This window comes from Chrysemys picta, chromosome 10 (genome assembly GCF_011386835.1).
Source record: "Chrysemys picta bellii isolate R12L10 chromosome 10, ASM1138683v2, whole genome shotgun sequence".
NCBI classification, from domain to species: domain Eukaryota; kingdom Metazoa; phylum Chordata; order Testudines; family Emydidae; genus Chrysemys; species Chrysemys picta.
This window is the reverse complement of record NC_088800.1, coordinates 69,972,624-69,995,095: the sequence shown is the minus strand read 5'-3', so window position 1 is coordinate 69,995,095 and position 22,472 is coordinate 69,972,624. Positions and strand designations below refer to the sequence as shown.

The 22,472-nt window shown below is 42.8% G+C and overlaps 2 protein-coding genes across 2 annotated transcripts in view; one reads left to right on the top strand and one right to left on the bottom strand.

Annotated features, from left to right (window-relative positions):
* The window catches only part of XYLT1 (xylosyltransferase 1), a 315,876-nt gene that overhangs the window by 140,934 nt on the left and 152,470 nt on the right, over positions 1–22,472 (bottom strand). Inside the window, exon 3 of the mRNA XM_008173025.4 lies at positions 97–619. Within this exon, the coding sequence (XP_008171247.2) occupies positions 97–619 (523 nt within the window). The remainder of the gene's footprint in view (positions 1–96; positions 620–22,472) is intronic.
* Positions 18,052–22,472, top strand: part of LOC101954047 (large ribosomal subunit protein uL10-like) — a 30,026-nt gene continuing 25,605 nt past the window's right edge. The window contains exon 1 of the mRNA XM_042861659.2: positions 18,052–18,190. Within this exon, the coding sequence (XP_042717593.2) occupies positions 18,052–18,190 (139 nt within the window). The remainder of the gene's footprint in view (positions 18,191–22,472) is intronic.

Here is a 22,472-nt window from a genome sequence, read left to right as displayed (position 1 = left end):
TGTACTGGACCAGAGTCAAGAGGCTGTTATTGCATAAAATTCCCCCCTCCTCGTGTGGTTGTGTAGCATATTCCACTCTAGCATCTATTGACTTACCATCCAGAGGACACAGACGCATCACCTTCTCAGGCATCAGCTTTCCTTGCTTGTGTTGACAGTATATCTCTGCAATCTCCCGCCGACAGTGCTTGGATTTGGACCGAGACAGAGCTGAAAGTGCTTCCTTGCCCGATATTTCACATTTTGGTGGCTGGTCGTATCTTATTTCAGGGGAGCTGTTCCCACTCCTTTTTAAAGGAGGCTGTCTGGGAGACCTGTGAATCTCCTTCAAATTGCTGCTGCTATTCTTTACAGCATGATGGCTGAACTGAAGCACTTCATTGGAGTTCTTCCCCAGGAGTGAGTTCTCCTTCACCTTTCCTTCTTGCTCCAGTTTCTTTTTCAAGTGCTCCTTCTGCTTGCTAAGAGGCTTCTTCGCCAGTTCAGGCTGGTATTTTTGCCTCTGAGTCCTGGGAGCAAAGTTACTGTTATCAATATTTTCAAAGTCCTTGGGTACAGAGTTTTCATTATTGCTGTCTGTTCGCATTTTCTCTTTTGGCCGGTGGGAAAAATAACCATCCTACAAAAGGGGGGAAAGTTACATGCATGTTACTACACTTTTTAAATCTCATTACATGCAACTTCTATATTAAAGAGTAAAGTCAATTTTTTTTTAAAAAAGGCATACACATTAAAATACACATTAGACTGCGATCCCCAGGCTCACTCACTGGGCCAGAATGGGGAGGCTCATGTTTTTGAGCATTGATTCCTGTGGGGCTTGATTCTGCTCCCATTAAAAGTCAATATTGTAACTCTGGGTTCAAAGGGAGCGGAGTTAAGCCCTTGAGTAGCTTCAAATCACTTCAATGGGACTACTTGCACGAGTCAGTGCTCCAGAATCTGGACCACTCAGTGTTGAGTTCCTCTTTGAGGAGTCCCATTGGCTTTATGGACTAAAGTACTACTCGATGTGAGTAAAGATGTGATAGTCCAGCCCCTCGTATGTTCATATGACGCTACATGGCAATGATAAAACTTTTCATTTTTAAAATTATACTTGATTTGAGAGTTGCTACTGACTGATGCTTGACAGCATCACAGCAATGCAGCCAGTAAGTAAAGGTTATATATAAACAATAAGCAATGTGTAGGAGTGGAGTGAATGGTGGTCAGTGATGCTCAGATTACACCCCTCATCCCTGCATGGGAATCTAGTTCGTTTTCCAACAGCCTGATGAATTATATAGTTCAAAAAGGAAACTTGGCTAAGAACTGATTGTCTCTTTAATATTCCTCCTACCCAAAACGATCATATTGTCATAGTTATACATATCACCACCACTATAACTGAAAAAAATGTTTTATCCAGGAAAAGCAATGCACCCAAGGAAACATGAACAGAGTCACGGAAATGTAGGGCTGGAAGGGACCTTGAGAAGTTGTCAAATCCAACCCTCTGTGCTGAGGCAAGACCAAATATATCTAGACCACCACTGTCAGGTATTTGTCCAACTTGTTCTTAAAAACTTCCAATGATGGTGATTCAATAACCTCCCTGGGAAGCCTATTCCAGAATTTATTTACCCTTCTAGTTAGAAAGCTTTTCCTAATATCTATATCTCCTTTACTGCAGATTAAACCCATTACTTCTCATCCTACCTTCAGTGAACATCGAGAACATTTGATCCCAATCGTCTTTATAACAGCCTTTAACATATTTGAAGACTGTTTTCAGACCCTCCTCACTCTTCTTTCCTCAAGATTAAACATGCCCAGTGCAGGACCCCATAAAATACACCCTCCCAGTTTAGCAGTGACCCATTGATAACTACTCTTTGAGTATGGTCTTTCAACTAATTTATCACCCACTTTACAATAATTTAATCTAGATCACATTTCCCTAGTTCGCTTATGAGAATGTCATGTGAGACTGTGCCAAAAGCCTTACTAAAAATCAAGATATATCATGTCTACTGTCCCTCCCCCCCCCCCCCCCACTTCCACTAGGTCAGTAACGAAGAGGGAATTTAGGTTGGTTTGGCATGATTTGTTCTTGACAAATCTATTCCTTATAACCCTATTATCTTTTACAATACAAATTGATTGTTAAATAATTTGTTCCAGTATCTTTCCAGATATCAAAGTTAGGCTGACTAGTGTATAATTCCCTGCATCCTCTTTGTTCTCCTTTTTAAAAGCAGATACTGTGTTTGCCCTTCTCCTGTCCTCTGGGACCTCACCTGGCCTCCAGGAGTTCTTGAAGAGATACTTGCTAACAGTTCTGAGATTGTTTCAGCTAATTCCTTAAGTGCCATAAGACGAATTTCACCAGGCCACATATATTCTTTAACTTGTTCTTTCCCTAACTTTGCTTGCGTTCCTTCCCCCTTGTTAATATTAATTGTGTTGAGTATCTTGTGACCATTAACATTTTTAGTGAAGACTAAAGCAAAACAGGCATTAAACACTCCAGCCTTCTTGATGTCCTCAATTAACAGTTCTCCTAATCAGGCATAGAATAACAATTTGCTTCATAATTTCACCCCCCGTTGCTATAGAAACTTGTTTTAGTGTAGCGGCGATTGCCAATGAAGATTCCTAGGTTACATTTTGTTTTGTCATCAGACTCAATGCTATGCTCCTGACAGCTCTTGGTGAAGGTGATAGGGGTCAGCAGGAAGAATCTCAAGGCAGACCACATCCTTTTCGTCATCTCGAATAGTCACAAGCCTTAGTGACTGGGTCACAGGAGAAATAAAGTTTAGTCGCTTGTGGCAGCTTAGAGTGCAAAACTCAGGAGCCTGCCTCGTGGCAGCGCTCACCAGATGTGTATTTCCCACCCCCGAAGTTCTTTTCTGAGGCTATTCCACTTCCTGTCCCGATCTCAATAGTCTCCAACACATATTTATTAATCTCACTAAGAACTGCTATGCCTGTAAATGAGGCACATTTATGCGATTTACCCAAAAAAACCCATCTTTTGCTGTTCCATATTGCAAGTATCTCTAGAAAGAGGAACAAAAGATGTGTCACATCAGATCAGCATATTTGTTTAACAAGTTCAGTTTCCGCCTCCAGTTCTGGCCAATACCTGATGATTCACAGGAAAGGGGGCTAGGGAAACACAATGCACTTGGCTGACTGTACATGGCGGAACCACTTCCATCATAACGTGTGCAGAAATCAGCGTACACCCTATGTATCAATCTTTGGTTACTCCATATTAATATGCAAACCTGCCGATAAACCAATCCTTACCTAAATCTGTGACTGACTTCAATTGTTGGCCATAAAATTACCTGGTCCCTTAGAGCTCTAAGTGTTTCTTACACACTAAGCAAATTCAGTGAAATTCTACAACGTATGGTGGGCGTTTTCCCTTCACAATTGGCAGAACGCAGCTAGTTTCTCTTCTTCCTCCTAATGCTCTGGTGCAACACTCATACAAACATTCTCCAGAAGTGAATAAGTGTTGTGGGTAGCAAAAACAAATTTACATTCAGATATCCATTTTCTCTCATAAGGCTGGTTAGTAAAACACAGCTGCCAAATTCTGCACAGCTCCATTGCTGACATTTATGCAAGCTATTTAATGATGAATTTGCATATTTGTAAATAATCTGGATACACTTCAGCTCATGGCCAAACACACCCAGCCCCAACCAGTTTCAGTGGTAGGCTATGGGAGTTGCTCAAAACTTGGCAGCTGTGACTGTGTGCTGGGGAGACTGGGGTGGGTGGGTGTCTGAGGTTGCTGGAAGGTACCTGGGGTACTAAGGTATTTAGGTGGTTGTCAGAGTGCTCAGCTGAGTGGGGGCATCTGAAAGAAAGTGGTGACTGCCTGGAGGTTAGCTAGGTGGATGAAGGCTTGAGTGGGAGCTTGAGGAGAAGCTGGAGGCTGTCCAGGGAGTGGCTCGGTGGATGAGGAGCCTGAGGCTGTGGGAGTTTATGACAGAGTAGTTGCTGGGGGCTGAAGGAACCTGAAGCCAGCAACAGCCTTCTCTCCTTGTGCTGCTGCATCTGCTTCTGCCAACAGTTGTGGCCTCCTTTCTGCCTGTGATCCTGCATGGGTAGCAGTGAGAGGAAATGCAGAGGGGACATGTGGCCATAGGCACAGTTTTATTTTAACTTGGGGGTGCTCCACGCCTGCTCCTGAGGCCCCGTTTCAGCTCTGCGCACTGCCTCAAGGCCCTGCCCTCATCTGCCCCACTCCAACCCCTCTGCCGAAGCCATCACCTGCTGCTCGCTGCTCTCCTCCCTCCCTCAAGCGCCTCCCTCAGCCGCCAAACAGCTGTGGCTGGCGAGTGCTGAGCACTCATCTTTTTTTTTTTTTTTAAACATTGGTGCTTGAACCCCAGAACACCCCTGGAGTCAGTGCGTATGCACATAGCTACCTACTCAGTGGGGCCTCTTGTCACAGTTTAGCCCGCTGGCTGCTAGCTATGCTATATTTTTCAAGCCCTGTGTCGGAGACGGTTAGATGAGTCACTGAGTGGGTGAGGGTGTGCACGGAATGGGCACAAGGGAGAGATATTGTATGGATGGGGGTGAGTGGATTTTCAAAGGCATAAAGAAGTGAGGTGCCCAACTCCCATGAAAAGTCAATGGCAGTTACGTACCTAACTCTCCTGTGTGTCTTTGAAAATCTCTCCCAGGAAGCAGGGTGCTTTGATTAAGAAACAGGATATATATATATATTCATATGAGAGAGGGGAGAACTGTGCATGTCAGAGAAAGACTATAGGGGGTAATGAGGGAAGGGGGGAAAAAGGGGGTATAAAAGAGTTAAGAGATAAGAGGAAACAAACACCGAGAGAAAAGACTACCTATTCCTTGAAAGAAAACAAGAAAAAGTGGAGTGAATGGAGAAAAAGCTAGGACAAAAGTGAGGGACCCACAGTAGTTAGTTACATGTTTAATAAACTGATTAAATGGGAAGTTGATTGACAATACTTTAGTTAAACACACAGCACAACTGCTTTATTCCTTCATCGAGCAGAGGGTGTGGCTGAGTAGATATTTCTCACCATAATAAGTACGGGCCCTCAAGCTAGTAGGTGAGGAATATATTTTTTAGGCCCCAAGAACAGACAATGTCTCCCTTTATTAATGCTACCAACGGCCAGAAGAAGTGGTGGGAAATTGGTATGAAACTACCTTCAGGAATACATACTGATTTTTGGGTAGGCTTCTCTTTAAGTTTTCTTGCCACTTCTGGTAGGCCTAATAAAACGGAGTCAGTGACGACATCCACTAATAATAATAATGAATGATGGTAATAATTCTTAGCACTGATGTATCACGTTTCATAGTCAAAAGCGCTTTACAAATGTTAGCTAATTATTTCTCACCCCTCTTCCTTGAGAAGTATATTATTATTCCTGTTTTACAGAGTGGGGGCGTAGGGGGAGGAATGAGGTAACAACTTGCCCAAGGACACACAGTGATTCAATAGCAAAGCAAAGCCAGGCTTAGACCTCAGCAGTAACCGGCTCCCAATCCTGTGTTCAGACCATGCCTCCAGCACATGACTCAACAAGAAAAGAAGCAAGCAGCAAATAGAGCAAGAGAAATGTAAAAAATGTAAAGCTCATTAACATTGTACCCAACACATCTCTATTGAACTGATACTGCTTTGACAAATTGGCTATTATTTCATATGTTTGATAGTTGTCATGTTTCCTTTATTCTTACCAATCACTATAACCTTAGGTTAGTTATGCTCATTAAAATAAAATAAGTCAAAATAGTCAATGTACTTATTGTAATGATCTTGCATTTGTATGTTTGTGCAGTAGCTCAGAAACTCTAATTGTTCTACTGTTACATTAGCTCTAAGCTGTTGCTGGAATCCTTATTTATTCTCATGAAATAATTACATACAATAATGTTCTCCATTCTCATTCGACCTTAGGCATGTTTAGAGCAAATTCCAGATCAGGCACGAATATGCTAACTGCACTAATTGATCTGTGATATGGGTTGCATTGTAGTGGGATCTGAATTTAAAAAACAAACAAACCCATTTTAGGAAATGTCACTCACTTTTCCCAGTCTTATCAGAGGATTTTCCACTGCCTCTAGTCTGGAATTTAAACAGCAGTGATGGCTACTTCATTTAGCTGCTTTGACAAAAGAGGCAGATTTATCAAACCGAAGCACAAAGACAGTTAAGAAGTTTTAAAGCTCAGTTAAATCAGGTTATCATCAGTGAAACATTAGTTACATGGCTGGTTTACATTATCCAGATTACAAAGATCTGGAGAATGAACACTGAGTTAGATATTACACATTACAGATTACATATTCAAAATATAGTGTGCTTGTTGCATGCCTTAACTAAGGCAAATGGCATGTGCTGGTGCAAGTGGGAACACAGAGAGGCACTTGTGGGTACAACACAAGTAAGTAGATGTGATATGGAGGAGTCAGTGTTACTCCTGAACATAGGAAAGACCTATAGCATTAGGGGACACTTCCTTAGTACAGCAGACGTATACGTGGCCTAAATGGGGAAATAATCATTTTGAGGCTGTTCTAAATTGTGCAGAAGGCTAGCCCAGGCCAGCTCTCAGAAGGCGTAGGAATTAGATAAGTACAAAGGTAGGTTAAAGCCACCTTTGCCCTCACTTCTCAGCAGTACCAGGTGGAGTTCAGGCACAGCTAAGGACCTAGGCTTATTAGTTCCATTTTACAAATGAGTAAAGTGAATTTTAGGGCAGTTAAATGCCCACGATCAGACAAGCCTGTGGCAGAGCTGGGGACAGACGACCCATAGCCCTATTCGTTACCTGCAAGACTATCCATCCATTCTGAAACTGCTAGCTAAAACTCTTTGAAAATTCACTAATTACTAAACTAACATTGCAGGAAATACCCAGTTGGCAGCAGAACTGGTTGCACACATTTGTGAAAGTAAACAGTGGGATTTTCATCACTCATTACCTGTATTGTTAAGGGATGAAATCAACAACACTTTTAAACACATGATACTAATTATTCCAACAAAATGAATCCTCACCATCCCTCCTCCTATGCACACCAATTTATTCTCTATATGTAGCTCTTAAACTTTAGGGAGTTAAGAATGAGGACTTCAGGGGGGAATGTGAAAGAGCAAACAAGAACTTTATTTGTTGAGTTTCAACAATACCAGCGTGCAGAAGGTAAACCTACAGGGAAGCCACTTTACAGCAATCAAAAGTATCCCTGAGGTAAGTTTTCATTTTAAATACACTTTAAAGCACTTTTTGCCTATAATTGGAACATTCCATCATTCAACACTTGGGGCCAAATACCTAGTTCCAGTGATGGGAAAAAAAATCTGTGTTTTTCATTAAAGTCTTTCAAAGGTCTCTCAAGGCAACTCCAGGATAAGGTATTTCTGTATATCTTGGCAACATCCCATCTTGTTTCTAAATGATTGTCTCTAAATTAAAAAAACCCACTGAACGCTCTACATTAAAAAGCCCTAATCTGTACAGCAAATAGCAAGTTGGTAAGGAAGAAAGGACAGAGGGATGGGATCGCCAATGTCATTTGTCTTTGGGAATCTTTATGCGTGGCAATTCTTTTCTTGAAGATTACAAATCAGCCTGAACCAAACCCCTCGATGAATACCCCCTTCCCATCCTGAGACTAGGGAAATGTATTTCTGAATTTTGCAACTACCCCATGATCTATAAAGGACTGAATCTAAACTCAGACCTGAATATCCCTGGATTTTCGTCATGTTTGGATCAGGAGCTGAACTTTGTAGCTTGGGCCCATCTGTATTTCAAGTACAGATTTGAATTGTAATACAAATACAACTCTGACGACCAAGCTCTCAGCTGGTGTAAAATCAGCATAGCTCCACTGATCTTAACAGAGCTGTGTTGATTTACACCAGTTGAGATTCTGGCCCTGAGTGTTTAAATAATGAAGCTCTTCCACAGCTAGTGGGTGTTACCACACAGATACTGCTGGTAGGCAGATGTGATGAAACCTCAAGAGAAAAAGGAAGGCAAACAAAAGATTTACTCTTGTGTCTTTCACTTCTTTAACTATGCCCCTCTTCTCCCCCCGCTCCCCCGTGTGCTCTCCCCCTGGAATTTGAAAAGAGAAATTTGCCTAATATGCATCAAAGACATGTATAAAAACTAAAGCTTGCATTAACTCTTTTCAACATGGGCTAACAAGTGATATGCTGTAAGCTCATTACAATACAGGACTTCGTGTGTCTGCAGAAATACAAATTCTTGAGGGGCAAAGACTCTAACTGAAGCAAAAATCCTATAAATAAAACAATTAACAGTGCTAACTGAAAACTTGAAATGTTGGAAAATAAAATGATGTATGATGGCAAACAATGGGCATGATCCTCCAACTTCCAGCCCTTCATAGATTCATAGATTCTAGGACTGGAAGGGACCTCGAGAGGTCATCGAGTCCAGTCCCCTGCCCGCATGGCAGGACCAGATACTGTCTAGATCATCCCTGATAGACATTTATTTAACCTACTCTTAAATATCTCCAGAGATGGAGATTCCACAACCTCCCTAGGCAATTTATTCCAGTGTTTAACCGCGCTGACAGTTAGGAACTTTTTCCTAATGTCCAACCTAGACCTCCCTTGCTGCAGTTTAAGCCCATTGCTTCTTGTTCTATCCTTAGAGGCTAAGGTGAACAAGTTTTCTCCCTCCTCCTTATGACACCCTTTTAGATACCTGAAAACTGCTATCATGTCCCCTCTCAGTCTTCTCTTTTCCAAACGAAACAAACCCAATTCCTTCAGCCTTCGTTCATAGGTCATGTTCTCAAGACCTTTAATCATTCTTGTTGCTCTTCTCTGGACCCTTTCCAATTTCTCCACATCTTTCTTGAAATGCGGTGCCCAGAACTGGACACAATACTCCAGCTGAGGCCTAACCAGAGCAGAGTAGAGCGGAAGAATGACTTCTCGTGTCTTGCTCACAACACACCTGTTAATACATCCCAGAATCACGTTTGCTTTTTTTGCAACAGCATCACACTGTTGACTCATATTTAGCTTGTGGTCCACTATAATCCCTAGATCCCTTTCTGCTGTACTCCTTCCTAGACAGTCTCTTCCCATTCTGTATGTGTGAAACTGATTTTTTCTTCCTAAGTGGAGCACTTTTACAGGATCCAAATTGAAGGAGACAGTGGGATATTTTCCTGCCAATAGCAAAAGGTGCTATTCTTTGTTCTTGTAGAGACCTAATCACATTCAGACTACATGCGGTCACTTCACATCTGTGCGATTTGAGTGTCAAATGCTACCTAAACAGGATTATCTCCACTCCACTCAATCCTGCAGTCCCTACTCAGGGCTTGTCTATACTACCCGCTGGATCGGCGGGCAGCGATCGATCCAGCGGCGGTTGATTTATCGCGTCAAATTGACTGCTGAGTGCTCTCCTGTCGACTCCGGTACTCCTCCAGAATGAGAAGCGCAAGCGGAGTCGACGGAAGAGTGTCAGCTGTCGACTTACTGCAGTGAAGACACTGCGGTAAGTAGATCTAAGTACGTCGACTTCAGCTATGCTATTCACGTAGCTGAAGTTGCGTATCTTAGATTGACCCCACACAGTAGTGTAGCAAGCCCTCAAGCACAACTCTCACAGAAACCGCTAGTGATTTTGGCCACCTAGTGGCTGCAGGCTGAGACCCATACATAATAGTAGCGCTCTATACCAAATTGCCAGGCAGCGGAAAAATCAGGCTCTGCAACTGAAGAGTAAGGCTTCAAACAGCTGTTGACTATAAATTGTATTCACTGGTAATATGCTAAGGTACAAATGAATGCAACACAACCCGGTCTTAAGCTGTCTGTACAAAGAAGGGTTTTACTTTGCCCATAATGTTTATAATGTTGGACTAACTGCACGCTTCACATCAGCACAAAAAGTCATCCCAGAGAACCATCCTCTCGAAACCAATCATTTCCATTAAGATGATACCACAGTGTATGTTTTAGTGGGCTCTCTGTTTGAAAATTCATTTTTCTTATCTCTTGCCTGTCTGTCTGTTTGTTGGCAGCTCCTTCTTTGTCTCTCTTTGCACTTGCAAATCAACCGAAACACTCAATAGATGGAAAGTTATACCAGGGTCTTGAAGCCACGTTATAAATAGAGAGCTCTACTGATGTTAACTATACAGGATTCAAATTGAAGGAGACAGTGGGATATTTTCCTGCCAATAGCAGAAGGTGCTATTCTTTGTTCTTGTAGAGACCTAATCACATTCAGACTACATGCAAAACTATTGTTATAAGCCTTTTCTCTAGCACTGAAAGTAGAATAATTTTCTCTTTCAAGGGTAGACCTTGGGAAGTTGTACTCAACTCCCACTCTCTTATAAAGTTACTGTATATAGATCAGCTGGTCATTGGCCCCATAGATCCTCCTGCTCCATTCCAACTATCATACATGGAGAAACAGGTCTTCTTTTTCCTTCTCCATTATTATTATTGCTTGAAGATGCAACACACACACACACACACACACACACACACACACACACACACAAAGTAAATTAAGCTTTGCACTGAAAATTTCAGCTTATAAACTTGAACTCTGTAGCCTTTATATTCCATTTAAAACATTCATTTCTTTGTGAGATTCTGAACATACCTTTCTTGGCACCATGAAATGGTAAATTCATCACCAGAAGGAAGACTTAACACCTGAAGGCATGCAGGTGCTAGCGTTCGTAGCTTAGTAGCTAAAGGGCCTCATCTTGCTCCCAATTAAGTCAATGGAAGCTTTGCCATTAATGTATAGAAAAGCAGGATCAGGCCCAAAGTATCCCATTTATATTTTAAAAGCATTGAGAGTAAACTATACCGATGGTGTACTTAGAAGTTTTTGTAGGCTTTTTCCTCCCCATTCCAAGCATCAAAATTGGCCTCTACATTTCAAATTTAAGGACTAAATTCTGATCTAAATATCCATGTGCATATACCATAGAACCATGCCCAACAGGAGGAGCCTTGAGTGAAAGTCTTCCATACCAATTTTGTCTCCTCTGCGAAACACTCATGGAGAAACCAATTGGCAAGCATTTGGTGGTAAGAGCCAATGCCTCCATATTTGTGAGAAGACATTGTGATATAGCAAGGAAACACCTTTTCGTTCAAATTATTCCTACTCTGCGAAAGAATATTCTGTACACAGGGCAGTGCATGGAATTACTGCTTGTTAGAATGCTGATTTGCGTTAATACTAAAGAATTATCACAAACATTTTTGTGCCTCAAAGTTTGTTACTCAAACAGTTTTTTCTGAATTCTGCTGCAAATATATATTCACTGATACATTCATGGATTTAAATGTACAATCTCCCATCACCTTCATCAAAGTGTTTCATAAAAATATCTCAAATAAAATGTAAACATTCTCTCTCTCTCTCTCTCCGGATATGTCTTCACTAGCAACGTTAAAGCGCTGCCACCGTGCAGTAAAGTAGCAGTGTAGGCAAGGCCTCTCTCTCTAAATAAATAAATAAATAAAACAGCGAGAGAGGCCTTGCCTACACTGCTACTTTACTGCGCTGTGGCAGCGCTTTAACGTTGCTAGTGAAGACATATCCAGAAAGAGAGAGAGAGAGAGAGAGAGAGAGTGCATCATCTGTCTCAGGAGAGAAAGAAAATCATTTGGGTTTCTGTGTATGAGTACAGATGCAAAATATTCATAACCTGAGAGATTCATAAACTGATAGGTTATTAAAATCCATGATGAAACTAAATAGCATTAAAAAAAATCAGCAGTTGCCAACCATAACATACAATGGCATCAGAGAAATAGTTTGTAACAGTCTCAAGTGCCTTTTTAACAGCACCCTGTTATCACCATCATGGATCTTACTTATGAATACAGTATCTGCTAAATGCATCCAAATCAAATATTTAATTACATGTATAGACAGCTGGGTGACTAATTGACCATGCATTTGTTCAGACATCTTTGTTTGCATCCATTGTATATTTTCACACATAACTTAAGCATGCTCAAATGTACAGGTGCACTTGCATGCTTAACTTTGAAAATCTAGCCCATATAAATTATGAGCTCACCTTTCAACTATGTTTCTACAGCATGTACCCAATCAGTCAACAATAGACAAGAGGTAGAAGATTATGACTGCAACCATTTTGACTAAAGAAAATATCAAAAAGAATTGTGTTCTTAGTAGGATTTCCAGCTGCTGAAAAAATTGTAAATGATACAAAGCTCTTAAGAATTAATTTATGTCTTTCAGCAGCAGGGTTACGGGTCTCTGTGCAGAAAGCTCCATTGCTAACCACCTTCCAGAATTAGGTAGTGGGAATATTAATTCCTGTAGTATGCAAGAACCAGTACTTTATCATAGTTTTACATTCGAAAGCACTGCAAATCAATCGGCCATTGGAGATGCAGCCTAACGTATATACAGTAGCAGAGATATGAATACCATGGTCCAGAACCCCTGATGGTGTAAATCAGAACTGAAGCCAGCGGAGCTATGCAGATTTAATCTAATTGAAGATATGGCCTTATATTTGCACTCTCTCCTTCACCGCCCCTTTTTAATCAACAACATATATAATTTATGCAGTTAAAAATGTTCCATGATCTTGCACTTTAGTGGAAATGCAGCACCACTAGATGGCTCCTTTTATAGACTTTACAAGGTAACTTAAAGACCATCCTAAGTAATTTGACAGAAGCACATAATAGGAGCTGTTTTTATCTCGGTAAGTTGCACATTTCTTTGTGCAGTGCTTTTCTTCCAAACAATAAGAAAATGCTACTCTGTCAGGAAAAATAAGTTTCTTGCTGCTGTTTCCTGTATCAGGAACGTCCTACAAAGATGCACAGACTGTATTCAAGCAAATCCTGAATGGCAAATGTTCACGGTCTGTTTCTGTTTATGTGACATGATTGATTTTCCCTGCAGCACGTGCAAAATTTGCTGTCGTTTTACACTGACAGCACATTCTTGCGATTTTTCCCCTGGTAAAATGTGGCATTGTCTCACGGCAAAAAAACAAAATAACATAACCCCCCCCACATGACTGCCACCACAAACAACTGCCCTTTCCCACAAGCCATACATTATATTACAGGACTGGCCCCAGGACCTAGAAGTAAAATGAAACTCTCTGGTATGGAGAACTGGCATTTTTCTATTCACACAGTAAAGCATATGCCAGCAATTGCTGATCATATAGCTGAACATATACAACTACTGTGAAGTCATGCAGGATAGCACGTCTATGAAATAAAATGGAAGCCCAGAGTTCCAATCATGATGTTTGCCACTTTTGCCCCAGTGACTCTGTTACAGCCAAGTAGTTAACTCTGGACAGATGTATACTTCACATGCTGCCACCAGCTATGCGAAGCACTAGCCAGTTTTAAAATATACTGACTATATTAAATGTCTCCAAGTCACCAGGGCCTGATGAAATGCATCCTAGAATACTCAAGGAGCTGACTGAGGAGATATCTGAGCCATTAGCGTTTATCTTTGAAAAGTCATGGAAGATGGGTGAGATTCCAGAAGACTAGAAAAGGGCAAATATAGTGCCAATCTATAAAAAGGGACATAAGGACAATCTGGGGAATTACAAACCAGCCAGCTTAACTTCAGTACTCGGAAAGGTAATGGAGCAAATAATTAAGCAATCAATTTGCCAACATCTAGAAGATAATAAGGTGATAAGTAACAGTCAGCATGGATTTGTCAAGAACAAATTGTGTCAAACCAACCTAATAGCTTTCTTTGACAGAGTAACAAGGCTTGTGGATAGAGGGGAAGCAGTAGATGTGGTATATCTGGACTTTAGTAAGGCTTTTGATGCTGTTTCACATGACCATCTCACAAACAAAATAGGGAAATACAACCTAGATGGAACTATATAAGGTGGGTGCATAATTGGTTGGAAAATCGTTCCCAGAGAGTAGTTATCAGTGGTTCACAGTCATGCTGGAAGGGCATAACCAGTATGGTCCCACAGGGATCAGTTCTGGGTCTGGTGCTGTTCAATATCTTCATCAATGATTTAGATAATGGTAGAGAGAGTACTCTTATAAAGTTTGTGGACGACACCAAGCTGGGAGGGGTAGCAAGTGCTTTGGAGGATAAGATTATAATTCAAATGATCTGGACAAATTAGAGAAATGGTCTGAAGTAAATAGGATGAAATTCAATAAGGACAAATGCAAAGTATTCCACATAGGAAGGAACACTCAGCTGCACACATACGAAATGGAAAATGGTTGCCTAGGAAGGAGTACTGCAGAAAGGGATCTGGGGGTCATAGTGGAGCACAAGCTAAATATGAGTCAACAGTGTAACACTGTTCCAAAAAACCAAACTTCATTCTGGGATGTATTAGTAGGAGTGTTGTTAAGCAAGACATGAGAAGTAATTCTTCCGCTCTACTCTGTGCTGAGTAGGCCTCAGCTGGAGTATTGTGTCCAGTTCTGGGCACCACATTTCAGGAAAGATGTGAACAAAATAGAAAAAGTCCAGAGAAGAGCAACAATAATGATTAAAGGTCTAGAAAATGTGACCTATGAGGGAAGACTGAAAAAACTGGGTTTGTTTAATCTGGAAAAGAGAAGACTGAGAGGGGATCTAATAACAATTTTCAAGTACATAAAAGGTTGTTACAAGGAGGAAGGAGAAAATTGTTTCTTCTTAACCTCTGAGGACAGGGCAAGAAGCAATGGGCTTAAATTGCAGCAAGGGAGGTTTAGGTTGGACATTAGGAAAAACTTCCTAACTGTCAGGGTGGTTAACCACTGGAATAAATTGCCTAGAGAGGTTGTGGAATCTCCATCATTGGAGATTTTTAAGAGCAGGTTAGACAAACACCTGTCAGGGATGGTCCAGATAATACTTAATCCTGCCAAGAGTGCAGGGGACTGGACTAGATGATCTCTCGAGGTCCCTTCCAGTCCTACGGTTCTATGAAATGCCCAACAAAGAACTGGTCTGTTTGTACAATAGTTTTTATTTTACTGTTATCTCCAAGAAGCATTTAAACTGAACTACAAGAGGAGGATAATTAAATGCTTCCCCTCTGCTTAATATTAATTATATCTCTGAGGCATATTATTTCGTAATGCCAGTAATTATTCAATAATAATACCTGCTCGTTGCTAGAAATGTCAGAGGATAGCACCTTTGCAAACAGGAACTGCTGTATTAAATCCTTCTTTTTGTACTCTGACCTTCGAGCGGGCTTTTTCTTGTTTAGATCAAAACCAATCTCATGCACTGAATTGCAGAAGTTATGTTTTGCTCTTCTGTTCAAGAGCAAAAATTATTAACACCCTTAAAGCCATATGGCTCTAATGGGGCTCTAGATTTGAAAAACCTTTTTCTTCCTCTTTTGAAACATCCCGCTTTCATGCTAAAATTGTGGACAGTGCCTTATTTCAAATCAGATTATCTAAACCACTGTAAATGGTAAACGCAAGTGTAGCAAATGTTATTCTGAAGGTATTTCCCTAATGGCTAACTTTGTCTCAATGCAGTGTCCACCTCAGAGCCAGGATAATTGATTGGGGCGCAGTTAACGTCAAGACTGAACTGAAGGGATCAGGTTTTTTTGGCACAATTCAACAATGCTCCCAGAACTGCCTCCATGTTGTGTCCTTGTGGTTTGAAGCCCAATTAAGAATCCAGCATGTTAGCAGAAGCACTAGAGCTTGGTTATCACCACTTTTCAGTGCTTTTACCTACATGCATTTATGACACTTGAAAAAGAACCGTGCATGACTGGATCAATGTCATCAAAATACAATGCAGCTGTCAAGACTCCATTGTCTGTACCAGGCTCCTTGTGTAACAGTAACTACAAGAGCTACTTACTATTACTGCAATTTTTCCAAGAGAACCTAATTTAATGATTCTCTAAATATCATATACTGTCACAGCGGCCCTCATTATCCGTTCCAAATGATATGTACATACTGGATTAAGCCAGGCTACGCTAACATACCTGTGAATTTGTTAATATCATGTCAGAAATAAAGTTCTCTTTGTCCTAAGAAACTTACTACTTCTTCACACTCCATGTCCTGCAGGGATGATTGCCAAACAAAGATCACCTCAAACACGCAGAAGAGGTGGCCATTTCTTAGTAAGCTCATCCTAGAGATACAACTTGGTTTCATGCACCTTCAGAATACACAAGCAGCCAAGAACAAGAAAAGCATGTTCTGTTTCACCAAGGAGTAAAACCTAAAAGATATTTGGTTAGAGCCATCCAGGCACTCTCTGCATTCTAATGTTATGATATATAGAAAAGGACGATCATCATCATGATAATGAGACTGACAACACTAATAAATGAAAAACAAAATTACAAGAGGTTAAGTCACACCTTGACCGTATTAGAGAGAAACAATGCTTCAGATTCTCTTTCCTTCCTTCTTGTCAAAATAAGTGACTCCATTCTTCTTAGTGATCTAACCTGTCAGCTAGAGCACTCAGAGTTGACATCCTGTACTAGTTCTTTAGAAGCTTCCGGCATCACACCTGTACACCAGGGACCGGCTAGAGTCCATGGAAGCGGAGTGTAATGGATACGAAAAATCTCCTCTGTTGGTTGTAACTATTTTTGGACATTCTTTAAATACTCATTACACATGCTCAGGAAGAAAAAAGGGAAAGGCACTAAATGAAGGAGGCGATCGCACCATTTAGGGTTGGATGCTGCCATTAGAAAATCCATCCTCGATAGAGCAGCCTTCATATTTTCCTCTGTCCTATCGCATCCAAACATTTCAAACTACAAAAAAAACCCAACACAACAAAACTTGTTGTACAGGCCTGTTTTGCATCAGAAAGAATGCAAATATTCTGCAGTTTAATCAAAATGGACAACAAATTATTAACTTTAGTGGAAGAAATGGTTCACGTGCCATAAGCTCCTTGGAAAACTAGCAGTTCTGGCAGGTTTGGACAAGAGCAAAGCCAAGGGAGCAGATGGAGAAGAGACAGCAGATGTTAATGCAGTTTGCCTTTTCCATATGCTTTTCTGTTTGGCTGTAATAAGTAAATTGTACTTTAATAACTGTCAGTGGCTTAAACCTCTAAGGTTTGTGACAGCCACTGAAAAATACACAAAGAAACAATCTTGTGTCTCACATAAAGGAACATAATATAAAAGGTGAAAAATATAAATACATAGAATTTGAACCTGAAAGTTGGTAAAGATGAAAGGTGCATGTATCCATTGTGTCAAAAATAGTCCTTTCTGCGATGTAAAAAGAGCACAAGGAATAGATGCTAATTTGGCTGTTAAAGGATGATTCTCACATTTGAAAAGTTTGAACTGTACAACACCTGTCAATAGCCAGTGCTAACAAATAACTGAGAGTCTGACTACTCAAAATAATTTTGTTAGAATCTCTAAAGTTTTGAAAGCTCTGAAATAACGACCATGCCTGGGATCCCATAGAGAGGAAAAGACAGTTACCTTTCCATATTAGGTGTGTGTGCTCACCACATGCACCCGTGCCGGAAGTTTTTCCCTCAGCACTATCCATAGGGGACTGTCTCTGGCTCCCTCTGGAGTGGCGCCTGCATGGTGTGGTATATGGGGCGCCGCTGGCGCCCCCCACCCTCAGTTCCTTCTTGCCAGAAACTCCGACAGTGGAGAAGGAGGGTGGGTTGTGGAATGGACATGAGCAACACATCTTGAACACCACCAGTTACGGAAAAGGTAACTGTCTTTTCTTCAAGTGCTTGCTCATGTCTATTCCATAGTAGATGACTCCCAAGCAGTATCCTTGGAGGTGGGTAGGAGTTCACAGAAGTGATGACTGCAGCACCGCTCTGCCGAACTCAGCGTCATCCCTGGCCTGCTGAGTGATGGCTTAAGGAGTGATAAACGTGTGAACAGAGGACCACGTTGCGGCTCTACAGATGTCCTGGATAGGCATGTACACTAGGAAGGCTGCCAAAGACGCCTGTGCTCTTGTCAAATGGGCTCTGACAATCGGTGATGGCAGAACTCCTGCCAGGTCGTAACAGGTCTTATGCACTAGGTAATCCAATTGGAAATCCTCTGCAAGGACACCGGGTGACCCTTCATCCTAGCCGCTGTAGTGATGAAGAGTTCAATCGATTTACGGAAAAGCTCGGTACGTTCTAAGTAGAAAGCCAAGGCCCTCCAGACATCGAGGTCTCTGGTCTTGTGCGGTTTGGGACAGAACACTGGGAGGAAGATGTCCTGGTTCATATGGAAGGTGGAGACCATCTTTGGCAGCAAGTCTGGATGGGGCCACAACTGAACCTTATCTTTGTAGAAGACCGGGTACGGAGGTTCTGAGGTCAAGGCTTTAATTTCAGAGACCCGTCTCGCCAACGTCACCGCCACCAGGAACACGACCTTCCACGACAGGTGGGAAAGGGAGCAGGAATCCAGTAGCTCAAAGGGTGGGCCGGTGAGCCTAGAGAGGACCAAGTTAAGATCCCACTGCAGGACAGGGGCTTGAATCTGCGGGAAGAGTCTCTCAAGCCCCCTCAGGAATCTGACTCTCATGTCATGGGAAAACACCGTCTGTCCTTGGATCGGTGGGTGAAAAGTGGAGATGGCCGCGAGATACACTCTAATGGAAGAGTGTGCCAGGCCCTGGTTCCTCAAATGGAGCAGGTAGTCCAGGACAGCCTATATGGAGGAACGCGAGGGAGAGATGCCCCGTTCAGAAGCCCAGCGGGAAAACTTAGTCCACTTGGCCAGGTAAATCAGTCTAGTTGAGTCAATTGTGGTCCTGTGACAGCAGGTCCAGTCGGTTGGGCAGGGGCCAGGGAGGGGCCACTGACAGGCTTGTGAGCGAGCCAAACCAGTGCTTGCTAGGCCACATCAGGGTGATCATGATGACCTCCGCCTTGTCACTCTTGATCTTTGCCAGAGCCCTGCTGATGAACGGAATCGCAAGGAATGTGTACATCAGGCTCCCTGACCACGACAGGAGGAAGGCATTGGAGAGGGAGCCCTTGCTCAGACCTTGCAGAGAACAGAACTGGTGGCACTTCCTGTTCTGTCTGGTAGCGAACAGGTCCACTTGGGAAGTTCACCACCTTTGGAAGATCATGCAGGCTACCTCTGGATGGAGAGACCACTCGTGGTGAGAGGAGAAGTCCCGGCTGAGTTGGTCCGCCAGCGTATTCCTGACGCTGGGAAGGTGACAAGCTTCCAGGTGGATCTCGTGGCTGATGCAGAAGTCCCATAGACGGAGCACCTCCTGACTGAGAGCCAATGAGCACGCTCCCCCTTGCCTGTTGATGTAGAACATCAAGGCTGTGTTGTCCATCAGGACTCACACCTTGCCCGACTGGTGGGGCAAAACGACTTTGCACGCCAGCTGGACTGCTTGGACCTCTTTGACATTTATGTGCAACTTCGCTTTGTCCGGGGACCACATCCCCTGAGTCTGGAGGACGCCAATATGTGCCCCCCAGCCAAGGTCCGACACCAACTCAATGGAGTGCGGAGGGTTGTTGAACGGAACCCCTTCCAGGGCTGTTCTGCGGTCGGTCCACCACTGTAGTGATTTGGTCAGGCTCTTGGGGAGTGACGGCGTTCGGCGGATCTGCATCGGATACCCAGCAATCCATGCCTCACACTACTCGACTGGTACCGGGACGTCGAACAGGACCGGGAGCTACTACAGGCCAGTTGCCAGGAGGATCGTCCCGAGTAGGGCAACCTTCCTTTTGGAGATGGGTGATGATGGCCTGATGATCAGCGGTCTCTGGTGTCCAATCGGTACCTTGGAGACGGTCGGGGCTGGTCCCGGAGTTCTTGCCAGGTGGTGCATGCCTCAGAAGGTCTGTGCCAATCTACCGGCGAAGTACGCTTCGAGTCCCTGAAAGAGGGCTCCACTGAGCCTGCCTCTCCAGTCCTGAGGCGTGGCGGCTGCAGGCAGGTGAACGCTGGTAGGACGTCCCTTTCGATGGGGGATGCTACCGCTGAGGCGGGGACACAAGCATAGGTCCCAACATGGGTTTTCCCTGAGACCGGGGTACCACAGGAGCCGGCGAGGGCAACACGGGGAGCGTCAGGATCTCCTGAGCTGCTTGAAGGGCTTCAGGCATCAATGGCATGTGAAGCTGGCTGGGCCCTGCACCGCTATCTGGAGTCGCAGGCAAACCACGGATGGGCTGCACCACAAGACTTGAACTGTGGCCCGACTTCCCGAGGGTGATGTTGAGCTGCCTGACACGGGTCTTGGGTCTCCCCCTGCCCTTTCCTTTCCCTTGCAGGAGGTAGGATATCTTCCCCTCAGTCTTTTTCAGCTTCTTGACCGGAGCTGTGGAGGGAGACCAGTGCCGGCTCCTGGACAGTGCCAGGGGAGCACTGTGCATGGAGGCCACGGTGCTTGGTGCGGAGTCGGACTACTGCTCCGGTGCCAAAGTGAGTTCTGACTCCATTAGAAGCGCTTTCAAATGGATATCATGCTCCTTCTTCATCCTAGGTTTGAAGGACTTGCAGATACGGCACTTGTCACTTATGTGCCCTTCGCCTAAGCACCTTAGGCAGCTGGTATGTGGATCACTGACGGGCATAGGCCGTTTGCAGCAATCGCAGGGCTTAAAGCCTGGGGACTGGGGCATGTCCCAACCCCTGGCTGGGTGCTGTCTGGGACTAACAAAGAGTTTGAGAACGACTACTAAGGGTAACTAAGAAAATTAGTAACTATATGCAACTAGTTTACAGGATTTGAAAGTTCGCAAGAACAGAGAACGAAACAACGCTAACCGAAGCAGCAAATGTTCCAGCACCATCACTGGCAGCAAGAAGGAACTGAGGGTGGGGGGAGCTGGCAGCGCCCCTTATACATTGCCATGTGGGCACCACTCCAGAGGGACCCAGAGGCAGTCCCCTACGGATACTGCTGAGGGAAAAACTTCCAGCACCAGTGCACGTGGCGAGCACACACACCTAATATGGAATGGACATAAGCAAGCACTCGAAGGAGGACCCCATGCTGAATTTTCTTTAAAAATGTTGATCAGTTCTGCTTCCTAAAGTATTTTAATGGGAAAATTGCTTTTTGAAAATGAAATGTTTTCACAAAAAATATAGTCACCATTGTTGAAAACCGCCAACTTTAGTGATTATTTTTTCAAATTTGTAATTGAAACTTATCAAAAGCAGCCTTTTCAGGAATTTCAATAACAGATTACATTTTCATATTTTTTAGTTCATGACGTATTTTGTAATAAAGAAAACACTGGCCCATTTTGAACATTTTAGAATGAAAACAACTTTGAAATGAAGAATTTTTTCACGAAAATAGGTTTTTCATTCTCTGAGAAGAACGGCTGGACCTTACTCTCTAATCTGAATCACATTAAAAGTAGAACAATATTGGGGCTCTCTAGAAACCAGTTACATTGTCTTATTTCCACCAATTTAGCTATATTTTCATTGAATGAGGTAAGTCATAGTGATAAAGGGTCATTCTACAGATTCATATTTATCAACAATGCAGAGTACTGCTCCAAGGAAAAATAATGAAAGCATATACTCTCAGTATTTTTTTTTAAATCTACTTTTTTTTGGCTAATTCAGACCTTTATGGGAAATTTAAAGCAACTTCGATGAAAATTTTGAAAGACACTATAAGCTAGTCAAATTTACTCAATGTCATACAACAAGAATAGAATTTCAACCAATAACTGACCATAAAATGAACAGGAGTACTTGTGGCACCTTAGAGACTAACAAATTTATTAGAGCATAAGCTTTCGTGGACTACAGCCCACTTCTTCGGATGCATGAAGTGGGCTGTAGTCCACGAAAGTTTATGCTCTAATAAATTTGTTAGTCTCTAAGGTGCCACAAGTACTCCTGTTCTTTTTGCGGATACAGACTAACACGGCTGCTACTCTGAAACCTGACCATAAAATGTTGACATTATCCCCTCATAAATGAAACAGAAACATCACTGACAGCCTGGATTGGTCAATCACTGTAGCTTTTACTCAAGTAAACCTCCCACGGGGTCAACTTCTTCTAGAGAGTTACATTTATGTAACCCCATTGACTTCATCAGCATGGAATTGGGCCCATGGATTTTATCCCTGATTCCCATCTCTGACATGAAGTCAATTGAAGTTTTACCTCTGTAAGATCAGCAGGATTTATCTTTGTGTGTCTAGACACTTCACTCCATTTCCAGAAAGACAGCTCCCTCAAACAATCACTCACTTTGAAGAATTGCCCTGGAGCACTTACTAGCTTTTTCAATCCTATTCCACTCAATTATTTCAACCTAACCACATCTCTGAATTGACTTCACTGTAAGGTCTGAAAAGGGGAAAAACCCCAGCCCCTTGGCACCAAACACCACCTCCTCTGAGCAAATGCAACAAAGCTCTCAAGTGTCCTACACCTCTCCATTAGAAGAAGATTCA